At 38.0% G+C, this 24,833-nt stretch overlaps 1 protein-coding gene across 5 annotated transcripts in view; it reads left to right on the top strand.

Moving 5' to 3' along the window:
* TMC1 (transmembrane channel like 1) overlaps nucleotides 1–24,833 on the top strand; it is a 374,801-nt gene that overhangs the window by 231,756 nt on the left and 118,212 nt on the right. For 4 of the 5 annotated variants that reach the window (XM_068553355.1, XM_068553357.1, XM_068553354.1 and 1 more), the window contains 4 exons: nucleotides 8,873–10,015; nucleotides 11,761–11,860; nucleotides 13,957–14,304; nucleotides 16,036–16,198. In XM_068553355.1, coding sequence (XP_068409456.1) covers nucleotides 16,183–16,198 — 16 coding nt within the window. In that variant the 5' untranslated portion in view covers nucleotides 8,873–10,015; nucleotides 11,761–11,860; nucleotides 13,957–14,304; nucleotides 16,036–16,182. The remainder of the gene's footprint in view (nucleotides 1–8,872; nucleotides 10,016–11,760; nucleotides 11,861–13,956; nucleotides 14,305–16,035; nucleotides 16,199–24,833) is intronic. The other variant, XM_068553356.1, reaches the window with a different exon arrangement.

The raw sequence follows: 24,833 nt of genomic DNA, 5'->3' as shown, positions 1-24,833 counted from the left end.
CTGCCAGGTGAGAATAAAATGGGAAGACTGCAGTATGCAACTAGGAGAGGGCTCTCATCAGAACCCAACCATGCTGGCACCCTAGCAGAACTGTGAGAAATAAATTTAGCCTCCAGAACTGTGAGAAATAAATTTCTGTTGTTTATAAGCCACCCAGTCTGTGGTACTTTGTTATAGTGACCTGAACAGACTAAGACACTCTCATTATACAGGGAAATATGCCAGAGTTAAAGGTAAGAAAAGGGAATCTGGGATCCAGAATAAGGTTGAAGTGATCTTCCATTCTTCCTGTGATGTCTAGTCTGCCTTCTGTCTCTGCCAAGCAACAGAATAAAGACCAAGCTTCTACCCATAGCAGGAAAGGCCTGCCCTGATCTGAGGATGGGCCAGCTTAAAGGAGCCTTACTAAGTACATTTGGTCAAGAAATTTGTGTACATTTCAATTAGTAACATACCTAACTTGTTTGGACTTGTACAATTTCTAAGAATAATTATGAAAAATGAGGTCATTCAAAAGGCTCATTTTCTAAGATTTCAATATATAATTAGCAATGTGGTATGGAATAAATAAAATGGCACAGTTTGGGGGTTGGTGCCTTGTATGTTTCTGTCCCAGATCTTTCCAGTGCTTTTAATTCTTTCAATAATAAAGAATACAGCAATGTGTGGATCTTTGAATCTATGGTATATAGTAACTGTCAGCCTAGAGCAGTGGTTCTCAACCAGGGATGGTTTTTGTCTCCTGCGGACATTTGTCAATGTCCGGAGAGTTTTGGTTGTCATAACTTGGGGGCTTGTGCGATTGGCATCTAGTGGGCAGACGCCAGGGATGTTGCTAAATATCCTACAATTTAGAGGATGATCCCCCCACAAAGAGAATTATTTTGTCAAATATGTCAATAGGGCCAATATTGAGAAACCCTGCCCTAAAAAAGGAAGCCTAGAACTTCTATTGAATGTTCTTTTTTTCAACCAACTAATGAGAAGAAATATGGGAGAGACAAGCAAAAATGTCAGCAGCCCTCCGTGGTGTTCAGAGTTCCTCAGGTCTGGAGCATTTCAGATGTTTGCTGTTTACCAATGACGACCAATTTGTTTATTTTCTAAAGTTCAGAGATTTCACAGGGACATATTATTAAACTGCCTATTATTTTCTCTTTTCACAAGCCTATTTTAATGGCCTAGTATTGACACGTCTGGCATAGAGATCTTATTGTTCTGAGTGCTGGATCTATTTTCACTTACTCAAGATTTTCCTAGTCAATACATCCTTTGACCTGAAAATTCAAGAAGTATAAATCCTACCCATGGTTCTGCCCTGTCTCTATCCCTAGTTGGCAGGTCTTCTACAAGCTCTTCAGTGTACTTTGGACATAGTACCTCCTATCAGTTTCATAATTAGAACACCTTATTCCTCTGAACTGTTTAATTTTTTAAATTAATCTCTCTGGTTAGCCATAACCATTCAACTCTGAATTAGTCTTCTAGTGTCAGAATAGAAGTCTAAATTATTACAGTATTAGAAGACTAATCAAGATCACCAAGAAAACCTCATGGATATCCCACTGTGTCATACCTAGCATCTGATAGGATCAGATATATCTTGAAAATTTGCCTGACAAACATGTTGACGTATAGTTTTATTAACGAATCCTAGAAAGTCAGTGGAAAAATCCCTTCTATTCTAAGTTGTTCAGGGCACATTCTTGGATATAGGGGATTCTGCATAAACATCTTCATAACTGGAAAAGTATAAGAGAATGAGTATTCCATTAATAAGGAATTCCTGATTTTTTAAAAATATAGTCTAGCACAGAAATGACTACTTAGTAATTTTTTCTTAACATCTTTATTGGAGTATAATTGCTTTACAGTTAGTTTCTGCTGTATAACAAAATGAATCAGCTATATTCATATGTATATCCCCATATCCCCTCCCTCTTGCATCTCCCTCCCACCCTCCTTATCCCACCCCTCTAGGTGGTCGCAAAGCACCGAGCTGATCTCCCTGTTCTCCCTGTGCTATGAGGCTGCTTCCCACTAGCTATCTATTTTACATTTGGTAGTGTATATAAGTCCATGCCACTCTCTCACTTCATCCCAGCTTACCCTTCCCACTCCCTGTGTCCTCAAGTCTATTCTCTATGTCTGTGTCTTCATTACTGTCCCGCCCCTAGGTTCATCAGAACCATTTTTTTTTTTTTTTTTAGATTCCATATATATGTGTTAGCATATGGTATTTGTTTTTCTCTTTCTCACTTACTTCATTCTGTATAGCTCGGGGGTAGAGCATTTGACTATCTAGTAAATTTTGAAGGGAAATCTGAGGGAAATTTTTTGAATTGCTATAATTTTCAGAGTTTTCTCCTGAAGTAGTGTAGGTGATGATCATGTCCCCCATTCTAGAGGAACTCACTGTGGTCCCAATTTAAATGCAACTTCTCAGACAGTCCCTTCCTGGTCTCCTATTTAAAACATATGCCTTAAGCCCCACACCCCATCACCTGCCTATACAAGACCAATATTTATCTATCCTATTACTCTAATTTTCTATCTAAAAGGATCTTATTTTCTCGTACACTAATCATCTATCATTCCTTGTACACTATAATATCTGCTTTCATCTCATGAGTAATTAAAGCCTGGAAGCCTGGGAGTTATTTTTGAATCTTCCTTTTCCTTGCTTTTTCCTACAGTTCTTTCAATTCATCAGCTAGTCTTGACTATTCTAAGTCCAAATATGTCTTGAAGTCATCTGACTCTCCCAGCGTTCACTGCTGTCATTGTAGTCCAAGGCCCCCATCGACGCTCACTGCACTATAGCAGTCTCCTGTCTGTTGTCCCACTTTACTGCACCCCCATCTCTAACCTATCTGCACAAAGGAGCCGGAAAGAGTTAATAAAAATACTGATTGTATTGTTCACTATGCCATTATACTATTCCAGGCCCTGTTATATGAGGGTTCTCAATAGTATTGGCTGAATGAAGGCACAGACAGAAATAAATGAGCAGAGAGAATGAATTGACAGAAAATCTCCTTCTGTCTCATCTTACAGAGAGGGCTCGTGACACTTGGTTAAGGTGGCAGAGCTACTACATGTCAGGTTTGGGACTAAAACCCAATTTTTCTAAGAATGGTCAAGGGTTTCTTTATAGAAAACACAGTCATATCTCCTCATTCCTTTTTACTCTTAATGAATTAGTTGCATTTTATTTCACTTTACTGCACAATCATTGTTCATCTTGATTGGAAAATTGATACCCACTTTCTGTAAAAATCATTAAATTACTGAAGAACATAAAGGAGTTAAGAAGCAATTCATAATCCCTCTGAGCATGTAATTTTTACTTTCATCTTTATGCTTTTCTTCTTCATTGTTATTTTTTGCCATAAGTATACATTTATTTTTATAGTCAGGAAATATAGAGTTATATCAATGTGTTAAGAATTTCATTCATGGGAAATAACTGCTGGTGATATTTTAATGTAATTTATTCTAATGTTTTGTGGGTTTGTTTGCAATTTCTGTGATATGAATTTACATAATGCACAGAAAGATATTTTAAAGAATGCTAACCATAAGTTTAAGAAAGTAGGATTCATAATTTTAAATGTGGTCCACACAATTAATAAATACAGCTTAGCATACTACTTCTAATCCCTTGAATTTTTATAGCAACTGACTTTAAGACTGCAAAATGTTCACAGTCTTAGAAACCTAATTATTTCTTAGAAAAATCCTTTGAGAAAGGGAAAATAAATTTTGTAGACTTTTTATTAGGTAATGATAGCAATAGCATAACTCTACCTATGTATCTATATATATTTTTAGAAGCCACATTAATATATAAAAAATATTTGACATTTTCCCAAGGATTTTCTCTGCAGAAGTTGTTTTTGGATGTATGTATAAAGTCTTGAAGTAATTTATAAGCTTCTTCTCTGGTCTCCATATATGTTGGCAGAGTTACTCATGTCAAATATATGCTTGAAATTTAACTACTATAATATTTGTTATTAAAATAAGCAGTCTTATCTAATATGTAGAGGAATAAATTAAAGGAATTTTAACACCAAAGTTATCTTTTCTTAACTAAACAAGGATTGTATTTACTTTAAAATACATATCATACTCATATCATGCATATCATACTCAAGCTGCCCTCAAATATAATTTAATTTTCCATTATCTACATTTTAAACTAGCTATTTTTTTTCACTGTTCATTTTTCTTAGTTCTTTAGGCACTATCCACCCCTTCCCCAACTCCAGCAACCAAAATTAATTGCATTTTGCATCAAAATAATTTAAAATAGACCAAAGAACCAATTCCATAGGCCAATTTGCAAAAGCATTATGCACCTACATATACAATCAAAAAATGCATTTCTGATAAAATGCATGAAAAATAATAAAATATAAATTAATAAAATTAAAAAAAATTAAGTGCTTAGCATAATGCCCAGCACAGAAAAATCACTTGATACATGTATGTCAGTGTCTTTGTAACTGTCATTTTTATTGATGGTGTGTATTGATACTACTAAAGGTTAATGGGATGCCTGTATTATGCATGATAATATTACAGTTAGGGTGACTATATGTCATAACTGGCCTGGGAGAACCATGGTTTGTGTCCATTGTCCCAGTGTCCTTTACAGCTTAACATTTTAGCACTCCCAAAAGTGTCCTGATTTGGATGATCAATCGCATGGTCACTGATGTATAGTACAAAAGTAACCGTGATGAGAAGGCCCCAGTACAGTCATCCCTCATCTCTTGATTTGGGCTTAACTGTATTCAGGTCTAGTGAGAGGGTGACTGGCCTCAATGACAAGACACTTTCCAAATGTGGGAAAGTATATTTAACATTAATAAACTCATTCCAGTGCCTGTCTCCTCTTATGTTTTGTAGATGAAGAATCAGACAACATTTAAGAAACTGAGACCACAAGCCTTTACCTCACCTCACCCTTCCTGGCAGAGTTGTTTTTAGTTGGGATTTGGTTTTGGATGAAAATTTAAATAAATTTCTTAGACATGCCCATCTTTTCATTTGGCAGACAAGATGGACTGGAATTGGGGTGGTCATAATCATGTTTGTGGATATGGCACAAACCAGTGATACTTGAGTGGCAGTCTTTCCCATACCAGCTACTTGTGATTTATTTTGATGTTGTAGGCACTACTTCCATTCTTGATGTTTTTTTTTTTTTCCTTCAGGGGTTATCCAATCTGTCAACTTAAAAATAGCTATGTAGTCATATACATGTAGTCTGATTGCCACCCTCCAGTTTGATCTATGTGTTGCCTCTGTGGTTTGTCGATGCACCTCAATAGGTCTTATAACTTGAAATTGTGCTTTACTATGTGTCTTATGTCTTTATGACAATGTCAAATGGATGTACCATGTCAAAAACAGTCTTCTTCACTGTCCTCTATTAGAGAAAGTTCAGTGATGGCTCCAGAATCTCCTGGATTTAGTTCTGGCTACACAATTCATGAGGCTTAGTGCAAATTGAAAATGTAGAGCCTCATGTTAAAAAATTATTAAGAATTTCAAGGTGGCAACAGAAGAACATTAAGCCAAGAATGGGGCCCTTCTATTCGTAAGATCCCGTGCAACTGCATAGATATTGTACCATGCAGTTAGCGCTTTCATCTTTTAGTCTCCTTCATTTTCCTTCCAACTGACAATTATGGACCACTTATTATGTATGAGGCACTATGCTTGTTATTTAAAATAAAAATAAACTAATTTTTAGATTCTAATATTCCTGCTTTTAGATTTTGATGATTAAGACCCTCATCAGATAGATAAAATAGCACACAAATTGTGGCTATATTTTTGTCTCCTTCAGATCAAACACTCAGCTGTAATTTCCTATTTATCAGTCCTAAGTTGCAGTTCCTCTCCTCCAGGTTCTTATAATCTATGTACTAACTATAGGATCCCAGCAGTCCCTGTCTCCCTGTAACTCTAACCATCCCACACATTGCCTGTTCTATTCCTACAGACAGATATATTCATGGCTAGGTAGTAGATCATGCTATTAAGGTGTTAGTTGAAATGGGTTTAAAGCAGGGGTTTAAACTCAGATGTTTCCAGGGGTTGGGCAGATAATATGAAATGTTCTTTTTCTGTTGTCAATTAATTTCATTTTAAAAAAGACTCAATATAGGCAGAAAAAAATAACTTCAGCCCAAAGTTAACCTAAGAGTTGTCAGTTTCCAGTTTTTCTTTTCAGTCAGATTTACTGGAATATAATTCATATGTAATCAGTTCACTTTTTTAAGTGCGTAGTTCTATGAGTTTTGACGAACACCTACATTTGTGTAACAACCACCACAGGCAAGATATAGAATAGTTTCACCATCCTCCAAAATTCCCTTGTGCCTCTTTGTAGTCAATTCCTCCAGCTCCTGAGAACCACTGGTATGTTTTTTTGTCTCTGTAGTTTTGCCTTTTCCAGAATGTCATATAAATGGAATCCTACAGTATGAACCCTTTGGAGACAGACGTCTTTCACTTAGCACAAACATTTGAGATTTATCCATGTTGTATTTGGGTTGTTTCTACCTAATTTTCGAAGGTATTTTTCCTACCTTCCTTCCCTCCCTTCTTCCCGTCTTCTATTCTTCCTTTTCCCTTTCCTTCTTACTTTCTCTCTCTCCTTTTGGGTATCAATTGTACAAAAGTAAATTAATCTTGGTATTTGTTTCATAACACACTATTATTATTGGCCCATGCATAGCTTTTATTTTAATAGTTTTATTGAGATAAAATTGATATACAATAAACTGGACCTACTCAAGTATACAACCTGAAAACTTAGATAGATAAAAACTATCACTATCACTGTATTTTCTAGAAAATTTTGTAAATTAAATAATACAGCATGTACTTTTTTCTATCTAGCTTCTTTCACTCAGCATGATTATTTTGAGATTCATGTATGTTGTTGTATGTATAAATAGTTCATTCCTTAATATTATCAAGTAGCATTCCATTGTATGGCTGTATCACAATTTGTCTATTAACTTGTTGATGGAGATTTGGATTGTTTTCAGTTTTGGTTACTATAAACATTCATGTAAAAATCTCTATAGGGACATGTGCTTTCCTTTCTTTTGGTTAAATAAATATCTTAGAGTGAAATAGCTAGGTCATATGGTAAATGTATGTTTAACTTTTCAAGAAGTTGTTAAACTGTTTTCCAAAGTATAGTATGTACCATTTTACATTCCTACCAGCAGTGTATGAGAGTTCTAGTTGGGATTAGCCAGTCTTTTTCATCTTTTCTCCAACACTTGGTATAGCCAGTCTTTTTAATATTAGCCATTTAAATAAATCTGTAGTGGTATCTACTGTGGTTTTAATTGCATTTCTCTAATTACTACTGATGTTGAGTATCTTTTCTTGTGCTTATTTGCCATCATTGTCTTCTTTGGTGAAATATCTGTTTAAATTTTTTGCACATATTTTATTGAATTGTTTGTTTTCTTATTTTGAGAGTTGTTATATATATTCTATTATATATTCTGATTTTGAGTCCTTTTGCAGATGCATGATTTGCAAATATTTTCTCCTTGTCTGTGATTATGTTTTCATTGTCTTAAAGTATCTTTTGAAGAGCAGACATTCTGAAGTTTAATAAAGTCCAATTTATCAGTTTTTTCTTTTATGGATTGAACATTTGGTATTATATCTAAAAAAAAACGTCTCTGCCTAACCCATAGTCTTCTGTGTTTTCTTCTAAAATTTTTACAATTTTTAGATTTTACACTGGGTATACGGTCCATTTTGAGTTAATTTTTGTATGTGGTGAGATGCAGATTGAAGTTCATTTTTTTAAGTTGAAGTACAGTTGATTTACAATGTTGTGTTAGTTTCTAGTGTATAGCAAAGTAATTCAATTATACATATATATACATATTCTTTTCCATTATGGTTTATGACAGGATATTGAATATAGTTTCCTATGCTATACAGTAGGACCTTGTTGTTTATCTATTTTATATATAGTAGTTTGTATCTGCTAATCCCAAACCCCTACTTTACCCCTCCCCCACCCTCTTTCCCCTTCGGTAGCCATAAGTTTGATTTCTGTGTCTGTGAGTCTATTTCTGTTTTGTAAATAAGTTCATTTGTGTCACATATAAGTGATATCATGTGGTATTTGTCTTTCTCTTTCTGACTTTTGAAGTTCATTTTTTTAATGTATGGACATCCAATTGTTTTGACATAATTTATTGAAAAGACTATTATTTCTCCACTAAATTGTCTTTGTACCTTTGTTAAAAATCCTTTGACCATGTATGTGTGGGTCTATTTCTGGTCTCTCTTTTCTGTTCCAGTGATCCATTTTGTCTCTCTGGATACCAGTATCACATTGTCTTGATTACTGTAGCTTTCTAGTAAGTCTTGAAGTTAGGTAGTGTGTGTCCTCCAGCTATTTTCTTCTTTTTCAAAGTTGTTTTTCCAGTTCTAAGTTATTTGCATTTACATATAAATTTTTGGTTTTAGCTTGTTGATTTATTCACTTTTATTGCTATATAACATTCTGTTTTGTAAATATTCCATAATTTTTATATTCCATAATTTATATATTTTTCAAAGTTTTGCTAAGAGTTTCCTATCAAAAACAGTGCTGATAAAATGCATAGTATTTGAATCCTCATGAATATGTACAAGAGTTTCTTCTGCATATTCTTAGTAGTAAATTTGCCAGGTCATAAGTTAAGGGAAAATTTATCTTCACAGGATTTAACTGGATTGTTTTCCAAAGTGGCTGAGCTAATTTATACTCTTATAAGACACATATAAGAGATCCTATTTATCCTAATTGTCCAACATTTGGTATTTTCAGGCTTAATAATCTTGCCAAATGGGTGAAAATTGATACCTGTTGGAGGAGGTCATGAAGAGGATATGATCGCTGATTGACCCATGCGCTGGACTTGGACTTGGGCAACTGGAGGCTTCTCACCCCCTCCCCTGCCCTTGGAATGTATGTTCTGCCTACAGTTCCCATAGCCGGAGCTGTTTTGAGGACATAGCCTTGAGAGAGTAAGGTGTTGAGACCATCTGGAGTGAATATGTGACTGAACCCAGTTAAGGCCTCTATATAAACTCCTAAGATTCTGGCAGGTGGGTGCAGAGATCTACTTGTCTTGTGATGCCCAAGACAAGTTCGCCTGTAAGTTCCCTTGCTTATTAAAATCGCCACCTACCAAGTAGGTGCAAAACCAACTGTTGTTGAACTGGGCAGGAGACTGAAGAAATGGATCTTGGAAAAGAGGCATCCATAGGGGAAACCCAGGGTTGGCCATCATCCTTCACGTCAAGAGGGGTTGCTCATGTTACATGCTTGTGGACCACCACATGAGTATGGTAATGCCCCGAAAATGCCCACTGGTTTAATGCACTTGTTTGAGGAACTGAGCATAACACACTGCTGCAAAGAAGAGAAATGAACCGCCGCGCAGTGGGCTGGCCTCTAGGGTGGGCAGTACGACTTGACACTGATGACCAACCAGAGGCTGAAGCTTGAGTTAGAAAGTTGGAAGAAGAACTGAGGTTAGAGAAGGATGTGCACTGTCCACTGCCCTGCTCGCTTCGGGGCTGGCAGACAAGGTGGGAGAGCAGGATGATTAAGTTGCAGACTTTAGCATGCTGTTTTGCAAGGCCAGGAGGGCTCAAGCTGCCATGGATTAAGGTCTGAGCACCTGTGACAAAGCCTGATTGGGACACTAAGTGGTGGACTCCCTGGGAAAGTGCGGAAAACAAAGGAGGATTTTATGGTGATTGACAGTGAAACTGATGATACACCCCATGCCCCATGCTATTGGACCCATAATTCAAAGGAAAGCAAAAACACAGCAACAACAACCCCAGCCAGTAAGGCAGCCCCCAATTCAGGAAGCGTACCTGATGAGAGAATATATGCTCACTGAGCTTATTGATATAATTATCAAGTTCCAACAAAAGGCCAGGAAAATATCCAGGAATGGTTAGTACGGTTACAGGATTGAGGGGCAGGGGAAAGGGGGCAATGGCATTTCTCTGACTGGGCAGGAGGCAAGAAAAAGAGCAATATCACCACACAGCCTTCTCTCCAGCTCAGGGGTGCTCAGGGGTGAGGGGCAAGGGGGAGGTCAAGGCACTCACTCCCTTATAGATTGGATTATTCTATCCTACAGGGAAGCTTGACCCAATAAGGGGGTCTCTCTGGACATATGAGGCCCTGGATATATTTAGAGGAGGTAAAACAAATTCTTAGGGAGCGGGAAATGAGGTAGGCCATCTATGCCCCTGTCTTTGAAGGCCCTGATTGGGCTACATTCACTGCGGGAATGAAAGCCAAGATACTCCAGTATGCCTCCGGTACCTGGTATGGGGCACTGATAACCATGCTGAGCCCAGTCATAAGAGGAGCCGTTTTTGATGTTGGGCAGGCCACTGCTGATCTGGGGGATACTGACAAATCCCAGGATAGGTACAGGCTGTGGGAAAGACCTAAGACAGACAGGGAGCTCAAGAAGACAACAGGCTAACCCAATTGGCTGTAAATGGTCTGGTACGAGTAACCCAGAAGCAAATGTGGTTTGACCTCATTGCTGCAAGGATCACACCTGAAAAGATAGATGGGCAACCTAACACCGTGTTAGCTGGCCTGTGGAAAGCCTTGAAAGCTGAACAAGAGCTCAGACCTGCCCCACCTGCCCTACCATCCCTGATGTACCTACTGCTACAGCAGAGGCCTCAGGGATACAGTCCTATTCGGGGTGGGTGCCTCCCACTCCCCAGGTGTAGGATATAAGCCAAGATGGCCTCCAAGTGAGGGCCGTTGGGGGCAATTGGAGGCCACATGTTGAGCTCACTATTCGCTGGTACCCCAGAAATAAACAAAAGGTGACAGCTCTGATTGATACTTGAGCTGAATATACTCTAATACCTGGTAAACTTCAGGAATTTTCTGGGCCTTTCAGCGCCATCGATGGTTTCCAAGGGCAGTTGGTTAAGGTCAGGAAGGTCCCTTTGACACTGCAAATCGGGTGTTCTCCCCCACAAGAATATGAGGATTTTATCTCTCCAATTCCAGAGAACATATTGGGCACTGACATCCTGCAAGGCCAAACTCTGCAAACCTCTATTGGTGAATTCTGCCTCCATGTTAGAGTAATCAAACCAGTACTGCTGAGGGGAAATGCCAACTGGGAATCAGTAAGCCTGCCCTTCCCCCTAACGAAGAGTGGTAATTGTCAAGGAAATAGGAGAAACTATCCAAGAACTGCACTGAGTGGGTATTCTACACCATGTCCATAGCACTTTCAACAGCTCGTTATGGTCAGTAAAAAAAGGCAGATAGCTCATGGCAGATGATGGCGGATTACTGAGAATTGGTCAAAGTCATGCCCCCCTTTCATGCAGCTGTGCCCAAAATTGACACCATCTTAGATACTTTGGCCACAGTCCTAGGAGTGGACCATGCTGTTCTGGACTTAGCAAATGCTTTTTTACAGAATACCTTGGCTGCTGAGTCACAAGTTCAGTTTGCTTTCACATGGAAGGCACGATAATGGACTTTTCAAATTCTTCCCTGAGGCTACCTGTACAGCCCCACAAAATGTCATGGGATGGTACCTGGAGATCTGTCCCTGTTATTATTCCCCACATGTGTAAAATGGGCCCATTGCTTTGATGATGTAATGTCGACATATGAAGCCTTGCCTCTGCTGACTTCACACTCTGCAGATTTTGCTGGAACACCTGTGAGCAAGTGTATGGGAGGTGAATACACAGAAAACTGAAGGTGCAGTCACCAGTGTAAAGTTTCCGGGAGTCATGTGATCAGGTAAGACGTGAATTGTCCCAGAGCTATTATGGACAAGGTGCAAGCCTAGCTAATCTCTAAGGACATGAAAGAGGTGCAAGCTTTTATAGGAATTTTGGGGGTTTGGAGGACTTTTATTCTCTACCTGGCACAGTGTTTCCATTCCTTATACTGCCTGGTAAAGAAAGGACATGTGTGAGACTGGAGATCAGAACAACGAGCCACGTTTGAGAGGGCAAACATACTAAGGAGATTAAAGCTCTAGGCATCTCCCAAGCAGGGCTACCATTTGAGTTAGACATGTCTGTGACTCCAGAAGGTATGGGTTGGGAACTGTAGCAGAGACAACAGAAGGGGAGAGTAGCCCTAGGATTTTGGTCCCAACTCTGGAAGGGGGCAGAAACCTGGTATAGCCCATAGAGCAGTGGCTCCTAGCAGTGTACACAGCACTCTTCCAGTAGAGCCTCTCATGAAAGAACAGTGTATCATGGTAAGAACTTCTGTTCCTATCAAGGTTGGATTGAGAATATGTTCCACCGACCTACCTCTGCCATAGCTCAAACTCCCACTTTGACTAACAGGCATGCCTGTTTGAAGAAGAGGACTAACCTGTCCTCCAGCCCACTGTCTCTAGAAATGCAGGTACAAATAGGCCCTGTAGAACATGTGGGTTTTCCAAATGCCTCTGTCCCTAGTCCTGTGGCAGCCCCTGTAGGCTGTAGAGAGGGAATAGTGGAAATTGCTGCTGATGCCCAGTACACAGAGGGGTCTAGTAGGGGCAACCCACCCACGTGGACTGCACTTGCTATTCAGCCCAACACTGACACCATCTGGATGGAAACAGGAACAAACCACAGCAGCCAATGGGCTGAACTCAGAACATTTTGGCTGGTGATCACTCATGAGCCCTGGCCATTTCCCTTTGCACTGAAAGTTGGACTGTGGGCAACTGCCCTCCTCTACCTTCTTGGGATTGACATGGCTGGTGTCACCACTGCAGGGAGGGAATTGGAAAGCACTAAAGCAGTACATAAAGGAAGAACAAACTAGAATTTGTACTCTTAATTCATCTGACATTAGCGATACTGATCCAAAAACCTGGCCTGTGGCACACACTATCAATGGGTATTCTTTTTATGTCAAACTACACAGACAGCCCATCAAATTGCTGACCAGAAGGGTCCTATGAATACCATCATCAGAGCCATGGGTGGCTACACTCAGATTTGGGATGGACTCACCTCGGCTTTTGGACCTTTGAGCACCCATGCACCCCTACATTGGGACCAGAAAAAGCATTTTAAATAGAACCAGCCTAACTGTACCAGGGATATAAGATAGATATCACCAGAACTGCGCAGTCATTCTATTACATCAAAAGATAGTGACTGGTTTGGTACAGAATGGTCACACCATACAGGTATTTACTGGGGAGACCCAAATGAAACCCAGTGGTTCTGTGGCATGAATCTTTGGCCATGGCTTCCATCTAGGTGGTTCGGCCACTGTACCCTGGGTTTTCCCTGGGCACAGGAGAAAATCTATCCCACGGCAACAGAAGTTGCCAACCTCCTTCTCCTCAAGGCCAGAAGGGTGCATTCTGTTTTCCATTGGTACGATCATCTGGCTGCCATCTTTGTTCCTTTCATTGGCCTGGAGGATGGTGTAGCTCACGTAAAAGCCCTTATTAAATTCACCCAGCAAGCCTTATGATAGCCGACAGAACCTGCCCTTGCTGAACACTAAAATGTTTCTAACAAGGAAAGCTGTCCTCTGAAATAGGGTGGTCTTGGACAATATTACTGCCTCCCAAGGAGGCACCTGTGCCATTACCCAAGTAGAATGTGTGTGTTCACACCGTGCAGCATTTTTACTAAAGCACACGGGGATACAAGTGAACACCCTGAGTAATCCACCCCCACCTAGGGAGCTTAATAAATCGGTGGTTTGGATCATGGGGCTTTTAATGGAAAAAATTGTTTCTTACTTTGTGAATTGTTACCTTAATTTGTGTTTTCTCTTGCACGTGCCCATATTGTTGCTGTGGTATTTGCCTCTAATGTAGCCAGATAGCCGCAAATGAGCCATGCTAATGAAATTTCTCGTTGACCACTCAGGGCACATTGTGGAAAAAGGGTTGCATGTAAAATTTTAAGAGCCAGCAGGAGGGGTGGAGAGCTGGAGGAGGTCGTCGAGAGGATGTGACTGCTGTTGACCCTCAAGCTGGACCCGGGCAATTGGAGGCTCCTTATCCCCTCCCCTGTCCTTGGAAGGTGCATTCTGCCTGCCTTCCCTGCACCAAAGCCGTCTCAAAGACACAGTCCTGCAAGAGCAATGTGTTTTTGAGACCATCTGGACTGAATACAAAACCTAACCCAGTTAAAGCCTCTATATAAACCCTTAACATTCTGCAGGGCAGTGCCGAGATCTACTCGTCTTGCGACCACCAGAGACAAACCTCAAATGTGAGTTCCCTTGTTTATTAAAGCCACCAGCTATGAATCTGGCGTGGCCTGCCTCTTACTTTGGTCTCCCCTTGCCCTCCATGCATGGAGCCAGTTTCAAATTTCACCCGGGGAACTTATGAGGTTTAAACCAGCATGCCCCTACCGCTTGTGGTCTCGATTTGCATTTCTCTAGATGACATTGGAACTTTCTTCATATGTCTGTTGGCTATGTGTTCCCTCTTCTGTGAAATTACTGCTGATGTTTTGTTCATTTTTATTAGGTTTTATATCTTCCTATGTGTAATATTTGTTCAAATCTTTTGCCACTTATTTCCCTTTTGGGGGTGCTGATTTTCTTCTTGTTGATAAGTAGAAGTTCTTTGTTTTTTATACTCTTATGAAGTGTTGTGTGAGTTGTAAGTATTTTCTACTTTAATTTCTTTGAACCATCTTTTGATGAATAGAAATTTTAAATTTTAACATGCGTGAATTAATCTATTTTTCTTTGTTGGTTTCTGTGTTTAAACTTTCGTTTAGTATTGTTTTTATAATTTTCTGGACACAAGGCTTGAAGAACATCTTTTGTTAATTTATTTATAAGTTTATTATGGGTTTTGTTAGAATAGCATTTAGAGTTATTTTACATATTTTTAAAGTTAATATAAATTAAATTACATACTGTTCTCACTCTAGATTATAGGTCCAACAATTTGCAACAAAACTTCTCAATTTCCTTATAAATTCCCAAGTTAAAGAACCACTTTAACTTTCATTGTAAATCTTTAAATGTAAGTACTTGTATCAGCTATATCCTATCTTACTATTACAGTTGAGATCTAATGTCCAGAATAGGAAAAAACTAAGTGAGCATCACTTTACAGAGCTTTGTTTTAAACCATAATTCCAGGTGTGCTACACACTACTTTAGCTAAAATCTATGTAGTAGGCTTCATATTCTAGAAGGGTCAGATCTGTGCACAAATCCATCTGTGAAGCCAAAAGCTGCCTTGGTGTAATGTGCCACCAGGATCCATTTCAAAACAGTGTTTCCTCTTGCCAAGGTCAGCGGCTATCACCAAAGTAACCAGAGAATGCCCGTGTTCTCCCTCTCAAAAGGCAGCCTCTTTTGCAACATTAAATTTCAGCACTTTTTGTCCCTTTCTTTTCAGTGATGGAAATCTTTTTTGTTTACCATTTTAAAGCAAGGATTACTACCTTCCTTTGAGAAGTGTGATAGAAAAAAAATTTTTTTTTGAAGTTCCCAGAAAATAAGTTTCCTCTTATAGCAAGTTTTATTTTCAGAGAATTTGAGAAAATGAACACAGTATCTCCAAGTTTCCCCACATTGAGATTGACAGCTAAACTGAATGCGCCGTGGCTTTGCTGCTTAAACCTGAACTCCACACGTAGGAGTATCTTCTTTATTTACTCATTTAATTTACAAAGTCTGCTTAGTGGTCAGTATTTCTCACTCTTCTAAAAGTGCTTTCCCTTACACTGCCCTCTGTGCATGTATTTAGGATAAAGCCCTAGAATGGAAGGTATTTAATAAAACGAGGCAGGCAAGCACATACAGAATGGGATGAAGCCAGATTTGCTTTGAATACTACTTGCACGATCAGCTTAGTTTTATTTCAAACATGAGCCCCACATACAACCCTTTTGACCTGAGTACTCCATCCCTAAATGGCAAACTAAACATTCATGAAAATTTAATGGTGAGGAAATTAGTACCTTCTTATGTTTCAGACTGTGAAATGGCACCAGGGAGCACTTTCAGCAACAGGCAGAACTGTGTGCATGTGCCGGACCAGACCTGAAACATTTGTCCCTTCAACCTGTCATCCTTCTTCAAGTTAACCGGCAGCCGAGACGTTCTGACAGGACACCACCAGGATGCCGCCCAAGAAAGGTATTTCAAAATAAAGACCTGGTTGTAGGATCCTCTACCTTTCTTAGAGATTGGGCACTTTGAAAAGTTTGTTTCACAGTTTTTGCTTCCACTTTGGGGCATTCCCCTTTCTGTTTTTTCTGTGGGGAGAGTCCCTTTGTTTCTTGAGAAATTGGGAAGCGTTCAATATTTCTTCAACTTCTTTTCTTTAATGGATGTATGATTTCACCAACTAGTAAGTGCTTGAACTTACCTTTCTTTCATTTAAGAAGGTAGTGGGGGAAAGCAAAATAACACTGATATTCCAGTGCAGCAACTCCTACTTGGGGTTTAGTCCATAGCAGTGACCTCTTGTCAGGTTGGTGTGTGGGCCGGGTTTGTGAGGGAGACCTGTCCTGCTTCAATTTGTGAATTAGATACAGTTCTGAATTAAGTAAAGCTGAAGAGTAGAGGAAAGAGGATTAAGGCAGAGAAAGCTAAGAAGAGAGACATAAAACCCTATGGGGGGGGTATTTATGTGAAGGGAAGCAATGTGATGAAACATTCTTGGTACCTGTGACTTGTCACAGAGGTGCATTTTCAGTACTATGGAGATAGTGGGTGGCATGTTCAGCTGTCATTTTGTGATGCTAATGCAGCTTACATTTAGATCTGTTGTCATCCTCATTTCAGTCCCCAAAAGACAAACTGGTAAAAATTGTAAATATGGAAAACCTGGAAATGCATATTTGCTTTTCAGCCTAGAACTTCTAATCCAAATGGCCAAATGGTCTCCGACTTATTTAATCTTAGAACGGAAAGTGGAGACAGAGATCTCATGTAGAGATCATCTATTAAAGTCATCCAGGCCTGTGTCTTGAGAATCTGAGCAGTATCCTATTTAATATGCTCAGTTATCTTATGGACTTCAAACATCTGGGCAGTCTTAGGAATATTTTTATCAAAACAGGTCATTGCTTTTAGAAAACAAAAACAAAAACAAAACCAACCACTTCTTTTGAGGCTCAACACACTTTTCCAAAGAGGCTATTAGAAATAGCTCATAGTTGTATATTAGCTTTTAATAGGTGGGGTTGGTTTTCCATTAATAAGTGTAGGGTTCAAATTTTATATAAGATGTTCAACTTCAGCACCTTTAGGGTGTTCCAATCTGGGGTCCTCAAACTCCTCAGGCTATTTTGGTAGTGAAGGTATTGGCAGGCTCTCTTTAGAACTCCAACAATTTTTACAAAAACTTGCAATAAGGCTGCTCAGGCTATCTTAACCATTTGTAAAAATGATGCTAATCCTGAATTGTAATTTAAAATGTAACATGTTGAGATCTTTCCCTACCCTCTCTCTTTCATCATTGTTTGAAACAGATTAACAGATTAACTAGAAAAGCCCTCAGAAATTTTCCTTCAGTGCATCAATAGATTCTGTGATTTACAGACAGAAACTGCCTATTAGTAAAATAGTGGTCCTAAATGGCTTAGATGAGTTAATGTTTGTGAAAGCCATTTGTAAACTCTGATATAACATACAAAATAAAGGTGGCAATCATCGCCATGTTTCTATACTATTGTTTGGCCATATGATTTTTTTTCAACAATGCAAAAATAAAACTCAGCCCTGCTCATACAGATTCTTCAAAATTCTAGATTTGTGATGCTCAAATAAATGATCTTTTTTCATATTTAAAGATGGATAGGTAGCATTTTCTACAAGAGATAAATAATATACAGCTGTGTTGGGATATTAATTTCCATAGAAATATATTTTATTCATTCATTCGTTTATTCATTTGGTCACTTATTGGCATTCAACAAACAATTCATTTGATTCTTTTTATGTGCTCTGGGAAGAACGTGATGTGACAGAGTTCTTCTCAAAGAATTTGTAGATTAATGTGTTTGGGGCAGTACTGAATAATTATCAAAACAAAACCAGAGCCAGAAACATTGCTTTGCAAGTTCTTTAAAAATTAGGAACATTGAGGTATTTGTTTCCAGCTTGGCCTGTGCTTTCAGGATTTCTCGACAGCACTTCCTGGGTCTGAAGTGCCCATTAGTGATGACTAAGGACAGTATTCCTATGACTGATAAAATGTTGGCACTGTTTTATTTCCATTTCTTTCATTCCACTTTTAAAAACAGTCTTATAGAGGTATAATTTGTGCATAATAAACTGCACACATTTAAAATATACACTTTGGCAAGTTTTGACAAATGTATACATGCCATAATGACCACCACAATCAAGATTTCTACTTCCCCCAAATGTTCCGTATGCCCCTTTGGCATAAATCCACACATTCTACTCCCACCTCCCATATAGTCTACCCCTAGACCTAAGCAACCCCTAATCTGCTTTTTGTCACTGTGGATTAGCTTGCGTTTTCTAGAATTTCATGTAAATGGAAACATGCAGTATCTACTCTTTTGTGTCTGGCTTCTTATATTTAGCATAATACTTTCTAGATTCATTTACATTTCAGTAGTGTTCCTTTTATTGCTGGGTAGTATTCCATTGTATGGTGTACCACAGTTTGTTTATCCACTCACCTGTTGATGAACATTTCAGTTGTTTCTAATTTGGGGCTATTATAAATAAAATTGCTATGAACATTTGAGTATGTGTCTTTGTGTGAATGTATGAGTTGGAATTGCTGGGTTGTATGGCAAGTGTTTGATTAATTTCATAAGAATCTGCCAAATTACTTTCCAAAGTGGCTGTATAATTTTGTGATTTCACCAACAACACATGACAGTGCTAGTGATCTATATCCTCACCAAAAGTTGATATTGCAAGTGAATCTTTTTAATTTTAGCCTTTGGGGAAAGTGTGTAGTAGTACCTTATTGTGGTTTTAATTTGCATTTCCCTAATGGCTAATGAAGTTTAATGTGTTTTATGCTATTTTATTTCTTTTAACCCATGTATCTTTGTTCTTTATTCTTTTAACTTCTTTTGGAGTGTTTTTTTATTTCATTTTATCTCCTCTTTTATTGGTATGTTAGCTCTTTTTTTGTTGTTATTCTATTTTAGTGGGTTTACAGTATACAGCTTTAACTTATGACATTCTACCTTCAAATAATGGTATTCCACTTCACATATATTTTAAGAGCATTACTACAGTATAATTTTATTCCCCTCTCCTATACTTCATGTTATTGTTTTTGTATATTTTACTTCCACATATATTATAAACTCCACAATCTATCATTATTATTTTTGCTTTAAACACTCAGTTATCTTTAAAAGAAATTTTGAAAAATAAGAAAAAATTTTTCATATTTATCAATATATTTACCATTTCCAGTGATTTTTCTTCCATATTTTGGATCCAAATTTCTATCTGCTATCATTTTCCTTTTGCATGAATAACTTCCTTTAATATTTTTTGTAAAACAGGCCTATTGGCAATGAATTCTCTCAACTTTTGTTTGAAAGAGTCTTTACCTTAGTTTTTGAAGGGTATTTTCAATGGAAATAGAATTCTAGTTTGTTAGGTATTTTTCCTTTTAGTGTTTAAAGGTTTCTGTCTTTCATAGTTTCTGATGAGAAGTCTGTGATCATTCTTGTCTTTATGTCATTTTTCTTTGTCTATTTTTAAGATGTTCCCATTACCGGTGTTCATTTTAGCAATTTGTTTATGCTCTGCCCTTGTATAGTTTTATTAATCTCTTTTTCTGTTTGGAATTTGCTGACATTTTTGGATATTTGGTTTATAGTTGCCATCAAATTTAAAACAATTTGGTCATTATTTCCTCACTTTTTTCTGATTCTCCCTCCAGTTACATATATTTTAGACTGTTTACCATCATCTCATAGTCACAAATGTTCTTTTCATTTTTTAATCTTATTTTCCTTCTATGTTTCATTTTGAATAAAATTGATGTCTTCAAGTTTGGTGTTCTTTTCTTCATCAACATCTAGTCCACTGTTTATCCCATCCCATGTATTTCACATTTCAGATACTGTATTATTCATCTATAGAGTTTGATTTGTATTTAAAGAATTTTTTTTGTTTTCATTATGCTCTTAAACATGTGGATTGTATTTATAATAGCTGTTTTACTATTGTTTTCTGCTAATTCTATCATGCTGGTCTTTACTGGATCTGTTTCTATCAGTTGATTTGATTGTTCTTCTGGATGGGAGGCATTATTTTCCCAGCTTCTTTGCTTACCTGGTGATTTTTTAATTCACTGTTGGAAATGTTAAATTTTACGTTTTTGGGTCCTGGATTTTTCTGTATTCCTTTAAATATTGTTGGATTATTTTCTGGGATGCAATTAACTTTAAATTAGCTGGATGCTTCTGAGACTTGGTTTTAAGCTGTGTTAGGGTGTTTTCAGAGCAGGGCTAATTTGGTCTGGGCAATAACTTTCTGAGGACTCTAACCAATGCTTCTTGAATTACAAGGTCTCTCCTCTCTGACTGCTGGAAAATCCGAACTTTTCCTGACTCTTGTGAACTTCAGAAACTATTCTGCCCGTCCTTTCTAGTGTTCTTTCCCTGGCCTTGGTAGTTACCACACATGTATGCACACATCAGTACTCAGCCAACGTTAGAAAAGATTTGTCTGCAGATCTAGAGCTCGCCATCCCCCCCGCCTCTGTGTGTCTGTGTGTGTGTGTGTGAAATCAGAACCGTGTCTCCTTAACTCAGTGAGACCACAAGCCTCTGTTTGGGTTCCCCCTCCCTGTGTTGCAGCCTAGAAACTCTCCTCAGGCAAAATGATCAGGCAATGTCAGGGTGCATCTCATTTGCTTTCCTTCTTTGAGGAATCACTGTTTTGAGCTTTCTGTTGAGCAGTGTCTGAAAAGAGATGTTTCATATATTTGGTCTGGATGTTTAGTTGCTTAAGGTAAGAGGGTTAATGCATTCCTAATTACTTCATTGTGGCTGGAAGCAGAAATTCCAATACTGCATTTATAGTATGCTTTGGCTTGAGTATTAGAGGATTTCCTTCAGTTACCATAACTTTTAAATGATATAAGGTAAATACTTTCAAAACATATTTTTCTACTTTGGGGTAGTACTCACAGGTCTGTTTTTTACTAAAGATACAGATTTTTAGTATTTGAGTTCCATATGCCAATATTCAGAAATACTAAGTATATTCACATAGTGTATTTTAATGGGGAAAAAAAGGTAAAATTCCACTCTTGTCTGATGTCTTCATAGGTCTTGGAAAGGCTTGAAGAAGGGGCATGAAGTCCATAAATCATTATTTAGTGAGACAGTACAAAGGATCCAAACCAAAACTGACCTAGGCAAAAAAAAATACCCCTATGTAGAAACTGAATCTCTAAGGCTTTTCCTCTTGGACACATGCTACAACAATTGCTTCAATTTGGAAATTTATCCCTAACACTAATTTAAATATCTCATATTAGTATGTGAGAATTCTTTCTCCTCTTCTGGTTGTGGTATGGGAAAAAGTCGGTTCCCATCAATGTAGAGATTCATGTTTACCAGTACTATTATTAAATTATCCTCTATTCTCTTGTGTTTGAACAAGCTGTCTTCTTTAATTTTAATTCATTTAACACAATACAACAAAAAGTATAATAGATAATCCTTGACTTGAAGAAGCTCAAAACCTATTTGAGGAGATGAGACAAAGACATAGAAAATATTAAAAAGCAGTGTAAGACCATTACGAGAAAGATGTTTGGGTGCAGGATATGAAGTACCAATTGAATTGTGGAGGCAATATATATACTATGCACTTTTTCTCATTTCCAATTATTTAATCTTCTTCTATGGCTCTCTAGTGAACATTCTTCAGTTTATCCAGATCAACCCTTAGCTGTGGAGCCGAAACATTCCGTAGATACAAGTCTGATCAGTTCTGGGTATGTCTGGATGATTACTTTAAAGTTCTGACTGCTACGGTTCTGTTTATGCAGAACTGTACTTGCTCTTATCACCACACCATATCATTAACTCTTGGCAGTGTGGAGAGTGGAACAAATGTTGGAATCATGCAGACCTGGGTTTGAATCCTTGCTTCACTTCTTATAGGATTTAGAACTTGAGTGGATGTGTTAGTTAAGGGCAATTTAGTTAAAGACAACATATTCCAGCTTAGCTAGCCTAAGCTAAAATATAGTGGGGGGTTGGTGGGGGGGATTCCCAGAGCCCAAAGGAAGAATGAAGTTGAGTCTCAGCCTCAGCTAGAACCAGAGACTGAAGCCCTATAGCAAACCCAGGAAATTCTCTTTGTCTTTTACCTCTGCAAATCTGCTTCATTCTTTCCGGTTGCATATGGTTTTCTCTCTTTTGTAGTAGACGTGACAGGTAAGACTGAGGCTAAGAGTGCCTAAAGCTTCCATTTTCTCAGCCATGTGGGTGAATAAATGTGTGTATGTTTATGTCAGGATACAATTCACAGAAAATGTTGGGGAGGTAGTAGGAAAGTTCCCATAAAAGCAGAGTAACTGGGCTAATAAAATGGTGGTTGTTTACTATAACTAATCATTTCATCTCTTTTAGTCCAGCTTACTTATATATAGGAGGTCTTCCATAAATATTAACTTTCTTGTCCCTTGCTTCCTTTCTAACCAGTTTTCACTCTCTATCCTCGACAATTTTCTGCTAATAGTATATAATATGTAGTACCCACAAACAGGAACATGTTGTATGGCTGATTCACTTTGTTGTGCGGCAGAAACTAACACAACATTGTAAAGCAATTATACTCTAAAAACAAACACAGAATTATTGAAAACAGCTTACATTTCCATCATTTATCAAGGCAAGAATTCATATATTCTTCCTTGGCCAAATAGATACAGTGGAAAGTAACAGTGGTTGAGTGATTTTGATGAGTCTTCATCCAAGAAGGTTGCTTGTTGGAATGAGGATTGTACAGATACAGAGGCTGCCTGTGGAGTGAAGTATTGGGGTCATACCTATGGGAGTGTTGCAAAAGGCCCTCAGGAGAATGCATTAACCAAGTCTTAGACTGGACTGTGTATTTTAATACCTTGATACCAGAAAATGAGTATGGCTTATCAAAGTGAGGTGATTTTTATAACTGTAAATTACCAGAAAGCTACAGGATCTACCTGAAAGGCAGGGCTGGAAAGTGAAATCTGATGGAACCTGATTAAAGGTAGCATTTATTTACTTTTTAATTAAATAATCTATGCTTACTGAAGTGAGCTATAATTATAGTTAGTAGGGCACCCAGTAGATTTTGATACAAATATCCAGTTCTTTTTCTTAAGGGAACCAGTTAGAAGCTTAATCAAGACAGCTAAGGAATTTCTTTCAGGGTGGTATGGCTCATCTACCCTTCTGTGCTCCATTCTGCTCCCGGTCTGATCTTGCCTGGCATCTCTAATTGTGAAATCTTAATTATCTATGACAGAGAGTTCACAATCTTTGCTTTTTAACTCTGAGAATGACTTCATGATGCTATATGTCTTTTTCTGCACCTGAGGCTAATGGTTTATCTGTCCTATTCCTCATGTCTGTCCTTTCTCCTTGAAGGGGAGGGATTATCTACACACTGTGTAAATTGAAGAGGCCTTCCTACCCTCTGGATGTTGATGCTATCTTCTTTCTGCTTAATGTCTAAACTGAAAATGGGTCCCTCATTTATGCACCACCGTGACATTTCCTGGGTAATGAATATTTAAACAGTCTTCCCAGCAAGAGTAGTTCGTTTTGTTTTGTTTTTTTCATTCCACGGCTAATATTATGTGAAAGTTAAACTTGCAACTAGCCCAAGCCTTAAAATATGGTGATTTTGTGAAATGGAATTCTCTAACTTCAAATATACTTCCTTTTCATTGAACTTACTGAACTACATTCAAGTTAATAATTCAGTTCTTAAATATCTGTTTTTTGAGAGGCAGTGACTAATACAATAGCATCTCCTCCCCCAATACTCTCTGCCTTTAAAAAATATTTTTGATTCAAAGAAAAAGAAGTTTTCCTGCCTTTCTATTTCTGTTCAACTCCCCAGATACACAAACAGGTTTTCATAGTTCCAGAGTTTCTCTGACTCCACATAAAAGATTTCAATATAGATACATATTGGTAATGCTAACCTCCCACAGAATACTTAGAAAATAATGGCAAGAGATACTTGCAAGTTCCAGTCAAAATTATGAAGTGGCCAAAGATTTGTGCCCTCCTGTGGCTTCCCCATATTATAATAATACCATTGTGATCTAGGATCCAGTACCCTAAACTCTGTCCTCCACTTTTCTTTTTAGCTTGCTTTCATTTGATTTTTATTTGGGTATCTGGATGGAAAATATCAATACATTATTTTTACACAAGAATGTAAATTATTGGTAGGTAAAGGAGTGCTTTTTAGTTTTCTGCCATGGCTCATCTTTTTTCAGACCTTGCCTAATTCCTGGAGTATCATTCCATTCTGTCTCATCCTTCATCAGAAAGCTTAGATGGTTTTGCATTGTTTCCATGTGATGTTTAGATTTCCCAAACCAGTATGTCAGGGTCTCCTGCTATTTGAACTTACTCTTACTTTAAGTTCATATTTAGTCCATTTGACCCACTCTCCATTCCCTGCATGCCCAGCACATTTTCCAACTTCTATATGTTAATTTATTGAAGTAATCACCTTAGCCCCTCTCAATCTTTTCCTATCATCACCCTGCCCATCTTCAAGGCTCAGGTGATTCCCACCT

Source organism: Eschrichtius robustus, chromosome 10, assembly GCF_028021215.1.
Source record: "Eschrichtius robustus isolate mEscRob2 chromosome 10, mEscRob2.pri, whole genome shotgun sequence".
Taxonomy (NCBI): domain Eukaryota; kingdom Metazoa; phylum Chordata; class Mammalia; order Artiodactyla; family Eschrichtiidae; genus Eschrichtius; species Eschrichtius robustus.
Note: the sequence above shows the minus strand (reverse complement) of the source record. Positions and strands in the feature narration are given on the sequence as shown.